At 49.8% G+C, this 18,012-nt stretch overlaps 1 protein-coding gene across 2 annotated transcripts; it reads left to right on the top strand.

The window, feature by feature from the left end:
- The first annotated feature begins 20 nt into the window (after positions 1-20).
- LRSAM1 (leucine rich repeat and sterile alpha motif containing 1) lies at positions 21-16,311 on the top strand. Of its 2 annotated transcripts, XM_015878633.2 has the most exons (25): positions 21-137; positions 717-886; positions 1,202-1,258; positions 1,555-1,599; positions 1,982-2,059; positions 2,509-2,577; positions 2,886-2,970; positions 3,349-3,470; positions 4,758-4,848; positions 5,407-5,537; positions 6,157-6,186; positions 6,445-6,567; positions 7,017-7,156; positions 7,273-7,317; positions 7,873-7,943; positions 8,277-8,376; positions 9,054-9,141; positions 9,709-9,783; positions 11,216-11,296; positions 12,678-12,773; positions 13,253-13,351; positions 13,813-13,944; positions 14,367-14,448; positions 14,704-14,852; positions 15,456-16,311. In XM_015878633.2, the coding sequence occupies exons 2-25, from the start codon at positions 815-817 to the stop codon at positions 15,579-15,581; spliced, it is 2,187 nt and encodes a 728-aa protein (XP_015734119.1). In that variant the 5' UTR covers positions 21-137; positions 717-814; the 3' UTR covers positions 15,582-16,311. The 2 variants fall into 2 exon arrangements, with proteins under 2 accessions (XP_015734119.1, XP_015734120.1); XM_015878634.2 differs by lacking the exon at positions 11,216-11,296.
- Positions 16,312-18,012: the final 1,701 nt, after the last annotated feature.

The raw sequence follows: 18,012 nt of genomic DNA, 5'->3' as shown, positions 1-18,012 counted from the left end.
GATCTTGGCAGCTTGCGGGATCCGCCCTCCGCTCGCACGCAGAGAACTCTATGGTGCGAGCAGGGGGCGCTCTGACCGCTCGTCTCTATGGTTTGGAGGCCCCGAGGGGATGCGGGGCGTCATGACAGCGGGCGTCGGTGAGAGCGGCCGGGATGGGGCTGGGGGCTGGGGGGCTGCGGGACGCATTGCGGGGATGGGGGGACGATGCTGCCGCTTCTGTGGCCGTGCTGACACTGCGGGTCACTGATAGGAGCGGGGCGGGGGGTCTCGCTGTTCCTTATCCACGTCCCCCCTGTTCTGCCCTGCATCAATCCTGCCTGTTTCTCTTCCCCTGCCATCTCAAAATGAAGGATTGTCTCATTTCCAGCCCCAATTTACTCCCTGGTATTTCACAGCTGCTCGTTATTGTGACGGAGTTTATCGGTTTTGAGTCTGAGTATCTCGGTTTTGCCCCTGGTTCCTGCTTTCTGGACCCAGCTTTCTTAGTTCCCATCCTGCAGTGGATCCCGTGTTTTCCTGTGTGTGTCAGTGTGTGTCTTCATTTATCTCACACAGCACTGACAGGACGTTCCTCCTGTCCCAGTTGTTCATCAGTGCTCCCATGACTCACACTGACATTTCCGCTGTGCCGGTGTGTTGGTCTCAGCCTGTGTGTCCCAGCCAAAGGTCTAAACAAGGCTGTGATCCTTCTCTTCTTTTTCTGTCTCCCTTCTTAGAGCACAGTTCTGTAGTCCAGGTTCCTCTCACTCCAAGATCCACCTGCCTTCCTTTATGCTGATAGCCTGTGCCATTAAGAGCTGTAACACAACTCAAGATGCCGCTCTTCTTCCGTAAGAAGAAACCCAGTGAGGATGCTCAGAAGCGCCTTGAATACCAAATGTGCCTGGTAAGCAACACTGCTGTATCCTCTGTTGTCTGTACATAGTCCCAGATGCCTCGTTACTGATCTCATCCAGGTTAGCAGGTTGCCTTTCTAATATATTACTCCTGCCTTCCTGGTCTGTTCTTGCCCTTCCCTCCACACATCCCCTCTGTGCTACTTCCTTCCCTTTCCTCTCCTGTGGTTCCACATCACATCTTCCAGCCCACCCCACATTCAGGACCTCCCGTCCTTTCTCCTTCTTGCTACTTCCAGCAATACCCAATATGCAGCAAGGGCCCATTCATTCATGTTCTAACTCTGTGTATCTTCTCCTACCAGGCAAAAGAGGCTGGTGCTGATGATGTTCTTGACATATCCAAGTGTGAGCTGTTAGAGGTATGTTCTCTGGAACTTTCGATATTAGCTGACAGGTCTTATTTCTCAGTCTATTTGTTACCAAGCATCAGATTTAATATCATGTCTGTGAGCTCTGGGACAGAAATGGCCTTGTGCCTGGTCCACTTCTTTCTCTGTATGCATGTTCTCTGGCTTTCAGGGCTAAAGTATCTTAAGTATCATGTGCATTTGCATTAAAGTTAATTACTGAGACTTTAGAGGTGGGTATTGTAGAAGTGCTTAGAAAATATGGGATCTGGTGAAGTCTGATGTGACCGTTTGTAAATTGTTTTTAGGTTCCATACGGGGCCTTTGCAACTTGTAAAGTCTTGCAGAAAAAGGTAACGATACGATCCTGAAGTGGATAATTCTGTTATTGTGCATGAATGTGGCTGTTGTGTTTGAGATGGTTGTTTCTGGCTGTCTGTGATGCATGTGGCCATTTGGCAGGACTAACCTGTTGTGTGTGCTGTACTGCTGCTGTCATGAAATACGAGCTGATGATTTCTATCCTAACCTAATGAACGATATTTCTCATACAAAATAACTAAAAGTCTGTTTAATATTAAATATTTGACCTCTACAATTCATTTACTATTTTAGGTGACTGTGAATAAGATACAAAACTCTTTCACAACCTCTGCAATTAAGTCTTAGCAAAAGTCTTATTCTGGATCCTGGTGCCCCTTATGCTCACGTTTCAATGGGTTTTTCCCTCCTCAGGTGCTGATCATTCATACAAATAATCTCACATCTTTAGTTCCAAAGTCCTGTAGCCTCCTGAGTCTCATAACTGTGAAGGTAATTGTGACTTTTAACAGCCATTCTAACTGCATTCAAACACACTACCCCGAAAAATTCCTCCTGTCTGACTGTTGTTACCAAAAAGTGGTAACAAAACGTGACGGCTCCCCTTTGTAGGTTTACAAAACCTGGTGGATCACTTGAATGTGGGTGAGGCTGGTGATGGGGGCACCTGATGTTGGTCTTTCTATGGAGCAGTTCAGGCCTTAGACCCTGCAGAAAATATGTTTTTCTGCCAGGCTGATTTTCATGGAGATCATTTGTTCACTTGGCACGTCCAGTTTGGTGGGACAGTTCCTGTGGTGCCTCTCCTTTCCCTGGTCACCTGTTTAGCAGTGGACTCTGGAGTTTTCCATTGCTCAGTAATTCCATAATTCACAGCCTTTTGTTTTTGCACGATGATGTCTTTCCCCAACACTGTTTGATGACATTCGCTGCTCTTGCAGGTTCTAGATCTGCACGACAACCAGCTGGCATCGCTTCCTGCTGATATTGGTCAGCTGACATCTCTTCAGGTAAAGGATCTCCTGGATGCCAAGCGTCTGTAAATGGTGTATTAGGGAACAGCTCATACTGGCTTAAGACACTAAATGTCTTATTGCATTTCAGAGGGTCTGCTCTGCTTTGGGGTGCAGCTCTGGATGCATATCACTGGCAGATTATTAAGAACTCATTCTAAAAGCATTTTTGCTTTTATAGCCTAGAAAACTAATTTTAAATCACCCTTTCTGGGGCTGCAGAATAGTCCCAACAGCATAGATATGGAGAAAACCTGAGACTTGTGTAAAGGATATTTTGATTATCTTTTCTGTTAACATCTTAGGTCCTAAACCTTGAAAGGAATCTCTTAAAATGTCTTCCACAATCCATAGGGGATCTTGCCCAGCTCCAGATCCTCAACGTGAAAGGTATGACTTTGTTTCTTGTTGGTGCCGTGGGCAAAGCATCACTTGTTTTCTGGGTTGTGTTGAGCTGCATTAGTAATTATACCTCTTAACCAAGGCAGGCACCAAATGGTTTCCATTCTGAAGAACATAGGACAGACTTGAATTCAAATAGTTGGTAAGGCAAGGAAAGTCTAAGTAGAAAATAATTCCCCAAATTTCCCCAAGTTATCAGGAATAGTTACGTTTGGAATCTTAGTGCACCCCATGACAACCCCATCCCTCCAGCACAGTATAGAAAATAACTCACAGGAGGCTCTTACAAGTACAGATCGGTGTTCCAGGAGATGAGCTTCTGCTTCAGCAGTGCTATGTGCTTCTAAATGACTTTTCACTCCTTAGGCAACAAGCTGAGGGAGCTCCCTGCTACAGTGAGTGGTCTGAGGAGTCTGCGCACTCTGAACATCAGTGAGAACCTGCTGCAGGAGCTGCCAAGAGTGCTGGCTCACGTCCGTACACTGGAGGTATGCACCCAGCCTGCCCTGCCTGCCCTGTCCTCCCTGCTTGCTCAGTGATAATAAGTTCATCTTAAAAAGTGAATCTCTGGGGTTGGATGGCACTCACTGCAGGGGACTGTCGGTAGGGTATATGTCGTTCACAGTTTTGTGTATTCACCTGCTTTGGTCTTTTCTGATCACTTTTTGCCAAGGCGTAATCATGGCAAAAGTGATCTGTAGGGAATAAGCCTCTGGGTATTTTCAGCTGTGGCTGCTTCTGAGAGTCCAAACTGAGCCTATGGGCTCAATTTAACTCAGATTCTTTCCACTCAGGCTGGTTCTAACTGAGCAGATTGGATGTTTCTGATGAGGTTTTTGCTTCTGTTGCCTTAATAGCTCTCTGACTCATTGTCAGCCTCTGTAGGTTTCTGGCTCCCTGGAGAGCACGTTCAAAATGATACAAGCACCAGCATTTTGATGAGGATGTTCCTTTCTGGCTGCCAAATTTGGCAGTACCAAACTGTGTGAGCGTCAGACAACGGAGCTGACTCAGACACCAGCATTGAGGACAGAAATAAATGCTGTCCTGTCCTAAGGACTCAGCTTTAGGCTTCTCTTCTGTTATAGGCAGATCTCTGAGAGGGGAAACTTGTGCAGTTTGCTCCCTTGTGTTTGGTGAAGTGGTTCCTTTCTGGGCCTTCCTGCTAAGTCATCCTCAGTGGGAGGCAACGTACCCTTTTGTATGGGAAATTGGTAATCACAGCCTGAACCTCTGATTAATCAGCTGAGGCAAGTGTCAGGTCAGCTATGGGAGCACAGGTGAGGGTAATTCAGCTGTGCTCCCAGAACAGGTGGAGCTTGACTCTACCTCTTCTAGACCTCATTTAAGGGCTGACCTCCACTAAGGCAGCATCTCTCTTGGAGATTGCTCCTTGGTGGAGATTGCCTCAGCACTTCCCAGTGAAGGTGTCCATATTGGTGAGTTTTTCCTTATAAATAACCTTTTGAATATTTGTTACCATTTTTGTATCATTTCACCTTTGTATTTGCTGTTCCTTCCATGCGTCATGTTTAAGGGCTCCAACATACAGCAATGTCTGTAATTGAGAAGTGCTTTGTCCTTAAAGACAAAATGCACCTGTCTATGTGAGGGGGTTATTCTGCTGAGGGACCAGCTTAGAAGTTCCTAAATAAGGCACAGCAGAGTCACCACATCTCTGAAAGTTGTCAGACACCCAGCAAAAGTAATTTACCTTTAATGTATTTCCCTTTTAATGATATTTAACTTGGAGCTCTGTGTGTTCTGTTTTGGAGACGCTGACTCTGGATGCATCTTCCATGACCTACCCATCAGCTGATATTTGCAGTGCAGGTACAGAGTCCATTCAGCAGTTCCTCTGCAAAGGTAAGTGAGAAGAGTCTGTGGATGCTGGTGAGAACTTGTGGGGCTGTGTTGTGCTCTATCAAGGTGCTACAAGCTTGTTCAAAGGCTGTATTTACAAAGGGCAAACATGAGGGAAGTTCTGCTTCAGGTGGTTTCTGATGCTCTGCACACAGGGCAGGCAGGTCAGGAAGTTACGTGTCACACAGCAACATAGGAGTCCTTCCTTGAAGGTTGCTTCTCACTGTCAAACTGAAATCTAGAATCTTTTTGTTAAGACATTGGAACAGCTGGATCAGCCTGTTTTTGGAGGGCATCCTCTCCTATGATTTCAGAAATGGGAGCAGCACTCTCGGCTCCTCTGCTTCCTCCTGAGCTTTACTCATCTTCCTGGTGGGAATAGGATGGCACTCTCTCTTCTCACAGCTTCTCATTGCAAGACCTGTATTAGGTCTTATACCATCTATGCTTGGAGGGAGCGAGCACAGTTGGGAGCTGTCTCACACATAGGCCAGCCTTCAGCCACGCTGCCAGGAGGTCTTAAGGCACCAAATGTCTTGTTTTGCATCTGATCTCTTCCAGAGTGTGGAATTGCATACTACCCTCCCACACAGTATGTGCTCCCTGCGCTGGAGAGGGATGGAGGAGAAACAACAGTGGATGGGGTGGACAGGACAGTGCACAAATACTTGGAGGAGGAGAGCAAGTGGCAGGTGAGGCTCTGCTGCATGTGAAGCTGTGTGCAGTTTTGGATTTGTCTTGCAGCTGATCCAGCAGATCTGACAGCTCTTTGCACATCATTCCTCATCACTGGGAATAGCGTTGTCATGTCTGACTCCTAGAAAATAAGTTGTAGAGAAATGCCTCCATCCTTGGAGAGTTTCATAACTTGGCAGGACAAGGAGCAATCTGATCTGAGTTTGACTTTAGAGCTGTTGTGAGCAGGAGGTTGGAGCGCAGACCTCCAGAGATCTCCAGTTTTTCTATGATTGTGCATATTTCTGAGATAAATTAGTTTTGATCATTATCCTGAATACAGCAGTGCAGAAAACACACAGTAATTTGCAGCCAAGTGCTGGATGTTTCCAGCCCTACCTGGGAAAGGTGGGGCCAGGCCTGTAATTATTACAAGTGATGTTAATTCTTGTGCTGTCTGGCAACATTTTTCTGGCCTTGGATAAACATGAATGACTGGACTTTGGGGATATATTAATCTTAATGTGCCTTTGGTTGACAGGTTTACCCAGTTAAGGGGAGGTATAATGTGTGCTAATGATAACTACAGAAAATTGCTCCTAGAAGTAAATATCTCCTCATACTTTTATTTTTCAGAACAAATTCTCGGACTATGAGAAGAGGAAGGTGAGGGCGAACCCTGCCAATGCTTTGGCTGGAAAGTAGGACCACCTCTGTGTCTTCTGCCTCTCAGTTTTTGGTTTCCTAAGGACAGAACATTTCCATCCCCTAGTAAAGCCTCCTGGCTAGTCAAAGCCTTTTGGCTTGCTCCCCTGTAGCTGTGGGGATTAATGTGCCTTGTTTTGCATTGCCAGAATTTGTTCTGGTTTGAGAAGGAGCAGAGCCAGCACTGCTGATTCCTGGCATTCATCTTTTTCTTCTCAGGAAAAAAAAATGCAGGAGAAGCTTGAATTTGAGCGGCGCTTGAACATGGGGCAAAGAGAGCACGCATTGCTTGTTCAGCAGGTCAGCAATCAGAAGGATGAGATCCTGCAGACAGTAAGAGAGGTAGGTCTCACTGGGCAAGAGCTCCAATCCCTCCTCACTTGCAGAGCAGGGCTGTGCCTGCTGCTTCCCTTCTAGAGACAGCACCTCACTCACTACACTGTGTTTTGCTTCTGCTTTCTCTCTTGGGGTCATTAGGGACACTGTAACACATACAGTATATTGGCAGGTGGGAGCAGTGCTGTTTTGATTGTACAGATTGGAGCACTTTTTCATCTTTCCCATCTGTAATTGCTTGACTTTGCAGATTCTCACCTTCTCCTTGGAAGCACTTCGGAGTGATTCCTCTTTATGTTTAGGCTGCCCCATCTCATGAGAATTCTCCTTTTTGTAACATATCCCAGGAGCTGCCTGGGTCACTGCAACCAAACCCTCCATGACCTGGCCCTGTACAAGGCACTACCTTTCCTAAACTGACTGTTTTTTCCTTTGGTTCTTTAATCTTCGCCCAGGATCAGATGAGGCTGGAGGAAGGCCTGACAAAGCACCAGCGCCATTTGGAGGAGGAGCGCCTGAAACTGCTGCAGCAGCTGAAACAAGCGGAGCAAGGCATTGCCAGCCGTATCCAGAAGCTGATAGAGGACAATCAGAGGTGAGGCAGTCCCAGGGCATCCTGCACTGAGCTCTGTCTGCTGGGGGCTCATGTCAATGCTCTGAACTGTTCGTTTTGGCCTCTCTGAGAAAACCTTCTGTTTTATATTTATGTAGGCAGAAGCAAAGGTCAGACATTCTGAAATCCTTGGAGAATGAGAGGTGAGTAACATTGAAATGAGTTCTTTAAGAGAACAGCTTTGGGATCCTCAGTTCTGAGCCCCCAATTTGAATCTATGTTAAGTCAGGGGGATCATTCTCTTATTTACTGACCAAAGGATTTCCTGCTGCTTTTACTGCAGCAGCTGATTCTGGTCACTTGGAAGCAAGACAGATGTACTTGGTTTTACCCAATCTGGCAGACCCTGTGGGTTGGTGATTGTACCTCCTTTTCATCTGCTTTTAGAGGCAGTGCTCACTGCAGTCAGCTTTAAAGTGCTCCTCACACTTCAAGAGAAGGAAGCTGCCTTCCCAGACCCTTGTTAAGTCTTCTGGGTTGAACATCCCATTGTAAGAAGCAATTGTTCCCATGGGTTTGAGGAAAATTTGATTTGTCAATAGACTTTCCAAGAAATTGCTGCAACTTTTTGAGTCTCTGCTGAGCACGTGGCTTTCCTGCACAGGCTGCTTGATGAATCTGCCCCTCTGAGCTGAGTGAGCAGCTGAGATAGTGCTTCTTTGAAGGAGTGGCTGACTTTATTCTTGTTTGCTTGCTAGAATAAGGATGGAGCAGCTGATGGCAATCACACAGGAGGAGACAGAGAATCTGCGCAGAAGGGAAGTGGCCTGTAAGTGCAAATAACTGTTTGGGATGGTAGGTAAGACCTGGTTCCTTTGGAGGTACAGCAGTACAGACAGGGCTGTAGCCCTGATTTTGCTTCTCCAAACACTGAAGGGATGCAAGCAGGGTGGGATTTATTTACATGGTTTTCCAATAAATAACCACAGTTTTTGTAGCTGAATGGATCCCCTCTTAAAGGAATGAAATGGGAAAAATGAGAACAGGTTGAAATGAGAGGAAAGACGCTGTTATTTGCAAGTTACTGTAGCAGCAGTGGCAGATTAGTGTCTGTTCCAGAGACAAGTTCCTGTTAGAGACTGACAGCACTTCTGTCTCCTAGCTGCCATGCAACAAATGCTGGCTGAGAGCTACAAGAACAAGCTCATCCAAATGAACAATGAATCTCGTCGACAAGACCTTGTCAGCCAGGCCTGCTCCAGGTACGCTGGGAGATCTCTGGGGCTGGAGATGCTGTTGTTGTAAAGTTCCTTCCTTGCCAGCAGTCTCTGGTGTAATTCCCATATCAACAGCCAGGGATTTCTGCAGCTGCTGGGATGCAGCAGGACAGCTCAGTGTGAAACATTGAAAAAACATGGTTAAATGAACCACCTTTTAAGAATATGAAATGTTAATCATACTTAGAACTAACTGTCACATTTTTACACCGTTTATTTGACCTTATTACATCCTGCTAAGTACAGAGGATGAAATTAAACTGATCTCTTTGCTATTTGGTCAGCCATTGTCAAAGTGTAGCACAGAGCCTCTTAGGACTGTCTAGTTGTGTCTCTTTATCCATTGCATTGAAAAGCTTCTAATGGAGAAGATAATAGTTACGATGCAGCTCTTTTTATTTACCAGGATATGAGAAGTTTAATCTGGAATTAACAGAATTAACGTTGTGCACCCCTGCTCTGCCCAACAGAGGGCAGTGGGTAGACACAGTCCTGTCTGCAAGCACAGGGAATACATGACCCCCCTGTCTGGACTTTCATTGGCACAGCTTTTCCAGTGCACAGCACTGATGTGCAAATTCATCACCTGAGCAGTTTGCTGGGGCAGCCACAGCCCCTGTTTGGATTTGCAGTAGCTCCCTGACTAATATGTTTTCTTGCAGCCTGGCTGAGATGGATGAGAAGTTCCAGCAAATCCTGGCTTGGCAACAGATGGATCAGAACAAAGCTGTTAGTCAGATCTTGCAGCAGGTAGGCAAGAGAGCAGATTGCATGGAGGGAGAGACCAAAGATAGGCAGCAGGATTCAGAAGCAGAGTTGAGAGTGACAGGGATGGGAGCAGTGTTTGCAGGGCTGGGCTGTCTGCAAGAATTGTTTTATAGAACACTGTTGTTTAACTTGGGGACAAGTGTTCTAATAAACTGGTGTTCTAATAAACCTGCTGTGGTATCTGAGGGAGAAACGTGTTTATACTTTAACTAAACAGCAACTTCTCATAAAGGACAGCAGCACAGACCGTGGGAAGCAAAAATGGTGTGATGATTAATGTGGAGGATGGAGGTGGGGTTCACATACAGCACCCAACACGTTTGAAGAACATGACTGTAACTTCTGTTGTTCTGTAAGGAGGGTTTTACCTTCTGGTCAGAGATCTTCACCTTTTAGTGAGGTCTGAGTCATGTTGTAATGTGGACACTGTTCATGCAGAGTTAGCACTGCTCATTTGCACTTGAGCTACTGCAAGGCAGCAGGGTTTCTTTAGGCCGTTCACATCCACATGAACAATCTGCACTGAGCAGGATGTTGTCTGTCCCTTAGAGTGAGATGCAGAAAGCTGCCTTTGAAGCTCTCCAAGTGAAGAAGGATCTTATGCACAGACAGATCAGGAACCAGGTGAGTCAGCAACACAGGAAAGAGCAACCAGCCCCTCATCGTCTGCTGAGACCCTTCTGAGGAAGATCAAAGTGCTGTGAGCACAGAGCAGGAAGGAAATGGCGAGCTCTTGTATTGCTGAGAGCTCTGTAACAAAACAGTGTGGGATAAACTATGGTCTACCAGTACCAGAGGAGAGACTATAAAGGCAGATTTTAGGTTTGTGGAGTTAGTAGGACTGCCATTGCTTTGGTCATCTCAAAACTGCTGTGGGTGAAACACTGGAGAGCAGTCAGTAGAGGACAGACCTGCATTGGCTCTGTGGGGGTGGTCTGCAACTGCAGTTACAGTTTCCTTCAGACTTCCTCGGTAGGACTGTTGTCTCCATGAGTCCGCTGTATCTCCATCTAGCACACTGTAACTGCACCATAAGTTCACCTTTCCCATTCTCAGCCTGCCTTTCTGAGCAGTGTTCTGCAAAAGGTGAGGCAAAATAGTCAGGGGAAGAGCAAGAGCTGCTGGGGAGGTCGCAGTGATTGAGGTGAGGAGGTGGGTAGCTGGTTTATGACACTTCCAGTTGCTTCCCTCTCCTGATCTGACACTAGGAGAAAAGTCTCAAGTCTGGAGCTGGCAGATGAGCTCAAGAGCTTTGATATATTCAGTCACTTCATGACCAATCTTTGCACTGTACTTAAAGCCTATGGATTTTGCATGGACAATCCAGAAGATGAACCTAACAGCCTTCCATTGCCTGAGATCAGTGGGAGCCCAGCAGTTTGTTTGCTCTTGCTTTGTAAACAAAGGGAGTTTGTTTCTTGATACCTAGGCTGGGCCTTTTGCTATTGAAACCCATCCCAACAGCATCCTGCAGGGCAGGGGCTGTAGGTTCTGCCTGCACAAAGCCTCGGTGTCAGCAGCAATTTGGTGGTAGGTGGCACACAGGAAGCAGCGTGGCCTGGGGTGAACAGATAACCAGGCTGGTAGGGGAGCTGGGCTCTTCTTGGCTTTGCTGTGGGATCTTGGGCAGCTCACTTCACCTCTCTGTGTCTCAGTTACCCTGACTGAAAGAGCACGTATCACGGTGGGAACTGCTGAAGCATTTGGGATCCATGACTGAGCTCCCAGCCCATCTGCAGTTTGAACACTGGTGCTAAGAGGATTTTGATAACGCTTTCCAGAGTGGCTGCAGGGTTTGGTTGAACAAAGTGATTGCACTGTGCTTCTAGACTTGAACAGGAGGTGTTTAGTGCATAGATTGGGAGGCAGTTCTTCAGGCATGAGACAAAGAGCAGCCCTAGAGATGTGTCATGGAAGGGCACGAACATGGTCCCAAACTTATGGGCAGCTCTGCAGCGTTGTCCCTCCAAGGCCAGTAGTTAGACCTCATTTTGAAAGAGTGTAAATCAAAATCATTTCCAATGTCAGTAAAAAAAATGTTTCATCTTCTGTTTAGATTAAATTAATAGAAACAGAGTTATTGCAGCTGACACAGCTGGAGTTAAAGAGGCAAGAACTGGACACAGAGACGCTGCAGGTATGTAGGGCTCTGGGACTGCCCCACCACCCTCTCTCTGCTCTGGGATTGCAAAAGCTTCACTTGCTTCTCTGGCTTCTTGCAGTTTCCACGTGGTTTTGTGCTTAGTCAGAGGGTACTTAACCCACTAAAAATACCTCTTTGTCATGGGAATGTGGGAACACTGCTGCTGCTTTTAAACTTCTTGATGAACTGCAGGAAAGAGAGATTAACCTGGTCTCCATACCGGTGGGCAGTTGTAGGTTTGCTGGGTGGGGAAGGATTTTGGATCCAGTTGTTGGCTGTCCCAGAAAATCCCTGCTGAGCATCCCGTGTCTTCTCACATAGTTGTGTTTGGTTTTAAATACCCAACAATAGTGGCTGCCGGCTCTTCTCCTTCATTTTAGGCCCTGACTCATAGACTCTTCCACCCCACCATCCCACTGTTCAATGGGTTGATTTCATCAGCAGTCTCACTTTGAGAAAGCTCACATTTGGCTTAAGCACTGTGGCTTTAAATGTTGTGGGTGCACCTTTGCATCACTTTTTGCATCACTTTTTGCCTTGTGTGCACTGTTTTCCAGTTTAGGTCACCTCTTTGGTCAGCCCAAGAAAATGAGGATGTCTTCCAGTCCCCATCTGTGTCTGTTGGGGCACAGTGTGTTTGCAGCTGCACCACTGCACACCAGGAGAGCAGAACTGAGACAGCTTTGTCTGTCTGCATCCCCTCTGCAGCCCAAAATTCCTGCTGCCATTAAGGCCTTATTGCTCAGGCAGTGCCCACAAAGTGCTTTGGCAGAAGTGATCCTGCAGTCACCTTTGATGCCCACTGTGCAGCAGATGGTTGTTCCTCCCATAAGATACAGGTGCTTTAGTATTGGGCTTGGTGAATCACAGGAAAGCAGGAACAACAACAAAGCCTGAGAAAGGGAGGTGTTTGCACCAGTTACTTTTTGCAAGGTTGATTTGAGAGAGACCAGTGCTGACAGGGTGCCCACAGCTGCTGCTGGTTGCTCCTTTGCATGTCTGCAGGTCCTAGAAGTAGTTTGAGGTGGTTCTTCATTAGGGAGGACAGCAAACACTTCTGATGCCACTGAGTGAACCTTTAGTGCAGTGATGAGGAGCTGCTGCAGGGCACCACGGTCTGGGGCTGCCCCAAGTGTGCTGAGGATTGGCACCACTGGTGAATGGTCAGTGCAGGACCAAAAGGAATAGGCTTGCTATGCCAAAGAGAGGATTGAGGCCCTCTGCTCAGCTGTGCTGTAGGGCCCACACAGCACAGGACTTGAACATTTGCTGTGACTGTCTGGGTATGTGGTAAGTGCTTTGCTGGAAATCAGGGCAGGGGTTTCCTGCAGACCTGTGGTCTGGAAAAATGGATGCCAGGGTCCTTTTGTTGCAGGGGATGATCATGGAGCAACGCCAAGCACTTGGTTACCTGCTGCAGCAGCTGCTCAAAGAGAAGAAGCAAAGGGAAGAAGAACTGCAACAAATACTGGTAATGAAGGGCCCCAATTCTGGGCTGTAGATGAGGAAGCACGAAGGATGTCTGCAGGGAGAGAATCCATAAGGATAAAGAAGAGAAGGGAGGGACTTAGAGTGGTTGTGTCCAGACTCAGACATCACAAGGTGCTGATGTAAGCTCTTGGGACAGGGTCATCTGGAATGTGCCCTGCTTCCCCCTCCTGGGGGTGATCATTCTGATTTCTGGGGAGATCACAGGAGAGAATGAGCACAATCCTACTGGGTCTGCATGTGCCTTGTAATTCTGGACACCTCTAGACTCTCCTGAGCTTCAGAAGGCTGGGCTTCAGTACATGGGGCAGAGTGAGCAGAGTTCTGGGATGTGGGGATCAAAGTGGGACCAGCCCTACACAGCCAGGCTGCTGATTTCCCCTTACACATACAGTTCAGGCTGCTCTAAATAACACCTGCTACGTTATCTTGGGCTGTTGAGTGAATGAGTTTGTTTTTCAGTTGGAAATGGAAGCAAAGAGCGAAACCAAACAGGAGAACTATTGGCTGATCCAGTACCAGCGCCTGCTGAACCAGAAGCCGCTCTCCCTGAAGCTCCAGGTTGCTGCTGTGTTTTATGCTTCCACTGTTGTGCACACAACAAAATGCTCTGCTTGACAGGCGCACAGGAAGGGTAACGTTCTGTTTGCTTGGCTGCCTTGTGCTCTGCAGTTCTGGGCCAGGACTTTGTGCTATGAAAGCAGCTGCAGGGCAGCCCCAGAGAGATTGCTGTGAGCTCCAGCTGTGCTGTGTTATATCAGCTCAGGTTGGCAGAGCAGGTGCTGCTGCAGCCATCAGCTGCCAAAACTGCTGTGTTTCATTCTTTAAAACCAAGATGTTTTGAATTTCACTCCTAAAGTATTTGTAGCTGGGCTCCTCTGGCTGTTTGGCTTCTGAGTTTTAGTGTCTTCATGGAAATGCATCTAGAATGGCTTTGCTCCTGAGATCAGGACTATGCACAGCAGTGTGTCACACACCTTTTCTCCAGCCTGAAGTCTGAGAGCTCGCCTTGTGTTTTGCAGGAGGAGGGTTTGGAGAAGCAGCTGGTGAACCTTTTAACCGAGCTGTCAGCTGAACACTATGTGCCTGTCTTTGCACACCATCGGATTTCCTTGGGAGTGCTCAGCACCATGACCGCCAGTGACCTGGAAAAGGTACAAGGCAGCAGATAAGCAGTACAGGGCAGCGCTGCTGCTGACCCTGCCAAGCTGTGGCTGTGCCCACAGCAGGTCTTGCAGGACAGAGCACTGGTGGTCCTGGTGTGCCATGTCTGTGCAGGGGGAAGTGCTGATGCTGCTCTGTGCCCTGTCCAAGCAGGTGACAGCTTTCCCACAGCACCTGCAGTGAGCTGTAACTTAGCCCTGCCTTTCAATGTCCCTCAGATGAGCTTTGTAGCTCAGCAGGGGTCACATAGGAATTCCTTCATTCCAGCTCTGATGGAGATTCTTCCCTTGACATGAACAGGTCTCACCAGCATGGCCAAAGAGTTGGCACTGTTCTCTTGGAGGTGTTTCCTTTCTCAGTCCCCTCTGTGCTTTATCACCTGAGTGCTGACAGATCTCCTTTTGCACTGCAGATGGGCATTGCAGAGACTGGCCTGCAGCGTGCCATCCTCAGACGGGCACAGGAGATCCTGGCTGTGGCAAAGACAATCCCAGGTACCAGCAGTTCTTTCCTACCTGCTCCTTGACACACTGTGTGCCAGCAGTGGGTAACCGAGCCTTGAATGGGGAGATCTGTAGGGCCAGATGCCTGCCTAGGGGGAGTACGGCTGTTTGTGTGCCCATGGGAGAGGCAAGGAGTGCTGCACTGTCAGCACTCTCAGCACTGAGCTCCCATGGACGAGCAGCTGCTCTTGGGTGGGTGGGAGATCAAAGCTCTCCTTGAGCTCAGACCTCTGCTTGTGGTTGCAGAGCTGCTGAGGACGGTGGACACCGAGGTCCCTGCAGCCACACAGCCCAGTGCCCCTGAGGAGGAGACCCCGAGTTCTGTGGTCCCCACTGCTCCCCCGCTGCAATGGGATGAGAAGAAGTCAGAGTGCGTTGTCTGCATGGAGCAGGAGGTGAGAACCAGCGTGTGTGCTGCCAAGTGTATTGTCAGAATAGTACAAGTGTATAGTTGTATTTACAGAGCAAATAGCCAGAGGGTATCTAAGAAAAGACTCACCAGTGCTGAGTCTCCTCAGTCGAGATGGGTGCTCACCAGTGTTGAGGCTCACCACCAAACTCCAGACAGGAGCAACGTCCAGACAGAGATGCTGCCTTAGTGGTGGTCAGCCCTTAAATGGGATCTAGGAGAGCTGGAGTTGAGCTTCACCCCTCTGGGGAGCAGAGCTGAATTACCTCCACCTGTGCTCCCACAGCTGACTCGTCACTTGCCTCAGATGGTTAATCAGAGGTTCGGGCTGTGATCAGCAGTTTCCCTTACACAGAGCAGGGCTGATTGAGGGCCAGCTGGACGTGGCAGTGTGCAGTGCTCCTCCTCAGGCCTGTTTCACTGTGCATTCCTTGCACAGCACAGGGGCTCTGCTGGCACTGTCTTCCACTCTGAAAGCTGTAGGTGTTGCCCATCATCTCCAGCTTCCTCCTGTGCTTTGTCTAAGGGTGGTGGTGCTGAGGTTATGGTACAGCAGCACTGTTCACATCTTCTGCTCTCTCTCTTACAGGCCCAGATGATTTTCCTGCCCTGTGGCCACGTGTGCTGCTGTCAGACCTGCTGCAAGAGGCTGCAGACCTGTCCCCTGTGCCGCAGGGACATCGCACAGCACGTCCGCATCTTCTACAGCAGCTAAGCAGGCTGGAGGAAGGCATGGCTGTACAGCACCACCCTCATTGCTCCATCCAGGGCAAGGCTCTTCTATCAGTATTAAATACACTCACACAGCATGACCAGCGCTGCCCTCTCCCTGCACGCAGCCCTGGCTGGCTGCTGGCTGCACTCAGGGCTCTCAGCAGCCCTCCACCTTCCTGGTGGATTTCCAGCCTTTGCCTTGGGTTCCTTTTTCAACTGCATCCACTATCCAGCCTGTTTGCCCAGCCTGGGAGCACTGGCTGATGGCACTGTGTGTACTGGTGCTTGCTGTTCTTTGGCTGTGTATTTGCCATAGGAATTGCCTGTTGCTCAGCAGGGCCGCAGTTAGTGCCCTTGCTTCTGAAGCCACTGGGACCCTGCAGCTGCTCTGTTGTGGCCATGGCACTGCCATTCTTCTCCTCCAGGAGGACACGGCTGGGACTTGTTATGCTCTGGGAGGCTGAGAGTGCCTTGCTTATGTGCTGTTGGCCATAGGTGCTCTGGCCAGAAGCCGTTCCTCACTGGGACGTGTTGTGTGGGGGAAGTGTTCCTGTCCCAGAGTGCCAGCTCTGCCTCTCGTACGTGTGCTGGCGTCTGGGTTGTTCCCCATTGTCATTAATAAGTAACGATCCCAGTGGGGCTTTTAATCTCTTGACCTTATCACAGAGATAAGTCTTGTCCTACTGCAGCCCTTTCCCCCAGGAGAAGCTATTAAAGACAGCTGGTTCCTGCTGGTTGGTCCCTTTTTATTGCCCCCTGCCTGGCTGTCCCAGCAGCTCCTCCTCTTGGCCCAGATAAAGACATGGAAGAACGTGAGGCTTTTAATGCAGCATTGATGACTTGCAGGCAGATGGAGACCTCAGGGACCTGTGCTGCCATCATGTTGTTTGCTGGGGCTGGCATTTAGCCTTTAGGGCACGGTGCAGAGGGGCTCAGACTTGCATCCCCCTCACCTGGCAGGGCGTGCAGGTCTCAGCATCTGGTGGGGATCCAGCTGGTCGGGCTGCAGGAGGGCTGGCAGCTCCCAGCACTGCTCTCCTGTTGCCAGGGCCCTGCAGGGAGGAGTGTATCACAGCTGATCTCATCGAGGTGCCAGTGGCTGCCGGCTGACTCCGGTGTTCCCAGCATGGTGGTAATGAGTGACAGGCCCTCGGGCAAGGTCCACAGCCTGTCTGTAACACACTGTGCCAGGAAAGCCGAGGGCAGGAGGCACAGACAGGGCTGAGCTGCCCCTCATCCCCAGGGGCTGCCCCCACTCAGCTGCATGGGGGGATGCAGTGATTGCCAGGGCAGCACCCGGTGCTGTGAGCAACGAGCCCCAGGTCAGGAGTGATGCTGAGCACTGCCAGCCTCTGGGCTGGGCAGCAAAGTGACAAGACCAACACGTTGTGCTGAGGAAATACTTTGAATATCGTGGCTCCGTAAAGGGAAAGAAGGAAAAAATCATTTTGTTTTGTGGACTAGGGCAGATAAGGCATCACGTGGTCATGCACTGGGGTTGGTCATCCATCCATTACACACCACTGGTGGCAGTGCTGGCTCTGTCTCCTGCTTTCGGGGCCACTGGGGCACCTGGAGCGTCATGGCAGCCCTGGGCAGTGGAAGGAGGAGCCGGACCGGCACCACAGGCTGAAGTTCAGCCTCCGCCTTCCAGGGCACGGCCTCCATCTGCCTGTAGCCTTCAAAAGCACCAGCAGCCGCGTGGCAGCGCTGGGAGCAGCATGGCAGCAGGGCTGGAGAGCACCGGGGAGTGCGGGATCTGCTATGAGGCGTATCGGGGCGTCAGGGGCAGCCGGGCACCACAGCAGCTGCCCTGCAGCCATTCCCTCTGCCAGAACTGCCTGCACAAACTGGTGTGCCGTGCCGCCACCGTGGCCTTCATCAGCTGCCCCTTCTGCAGGATGGTGACGCTGGTGCCCGAGATGGCTGCGGGTGGCCGAGGGATGACAGCAGTCCCAGGGACCCTGCACCGAGCCCAGCTCACAGCTGGGGAGGAGGAGGAAGAGAATGAAGGCAGCGCTGCCCGTCGGGCCTCGGGGCACTCCATGGCCATGGATGTGGCATGTGCGGCCCACGCTCCCATCTTTACGGTGAGCAGCATGGTGGCCCCCTGCAGCATCCGCCGCAGCCCCGAGGCACCGGGAGCCTTCGTGCTGGGGCTGCCGGGGCGGGGGCTGCTGCTGGACTCACAGCCACCACTCACCTCCGTGGAGAACCTGCGCCTGGGCTTCGCCGCCGGCATCCTCATCCTCATCGTCGCCACCTTCTTCCTGCTCGTCTTCCTCAAGTAACGACAGGGCTCAGGGCCGGCACTGCGGCCACAACCATCCCCTGCTGGGCCCGGCTCACCTCCAGGCAGCCCAGACCCACAGCTGGGTCAGGAACTTGGGCTCAGCCCCAGTGCACACATCGGATCGTGGTGAGGTGGGGAG

The sequence above is a fragment of the Coturnix japonica genome, chromosome 17 (genome assembly GCF_001577835.2).
Source record: "Coturnix japonica isolate 7356 chromosome 17, Coturnix japonica 2.1, whole genome shotgun sequence".
In the NCBI taxonomy this organism is placed as follows: domain Eukaryota; kingdom Metazoa; phylum Chordata; class Aves; order Galliformes; family Phasianidae; genus Coturnix; species Coturnix japonica.
The sequence above is the reverse complement of the archived record's forward strand: the minus strand, read 5'-3'. Positions and strand labels throughout refer to the sequence as shown.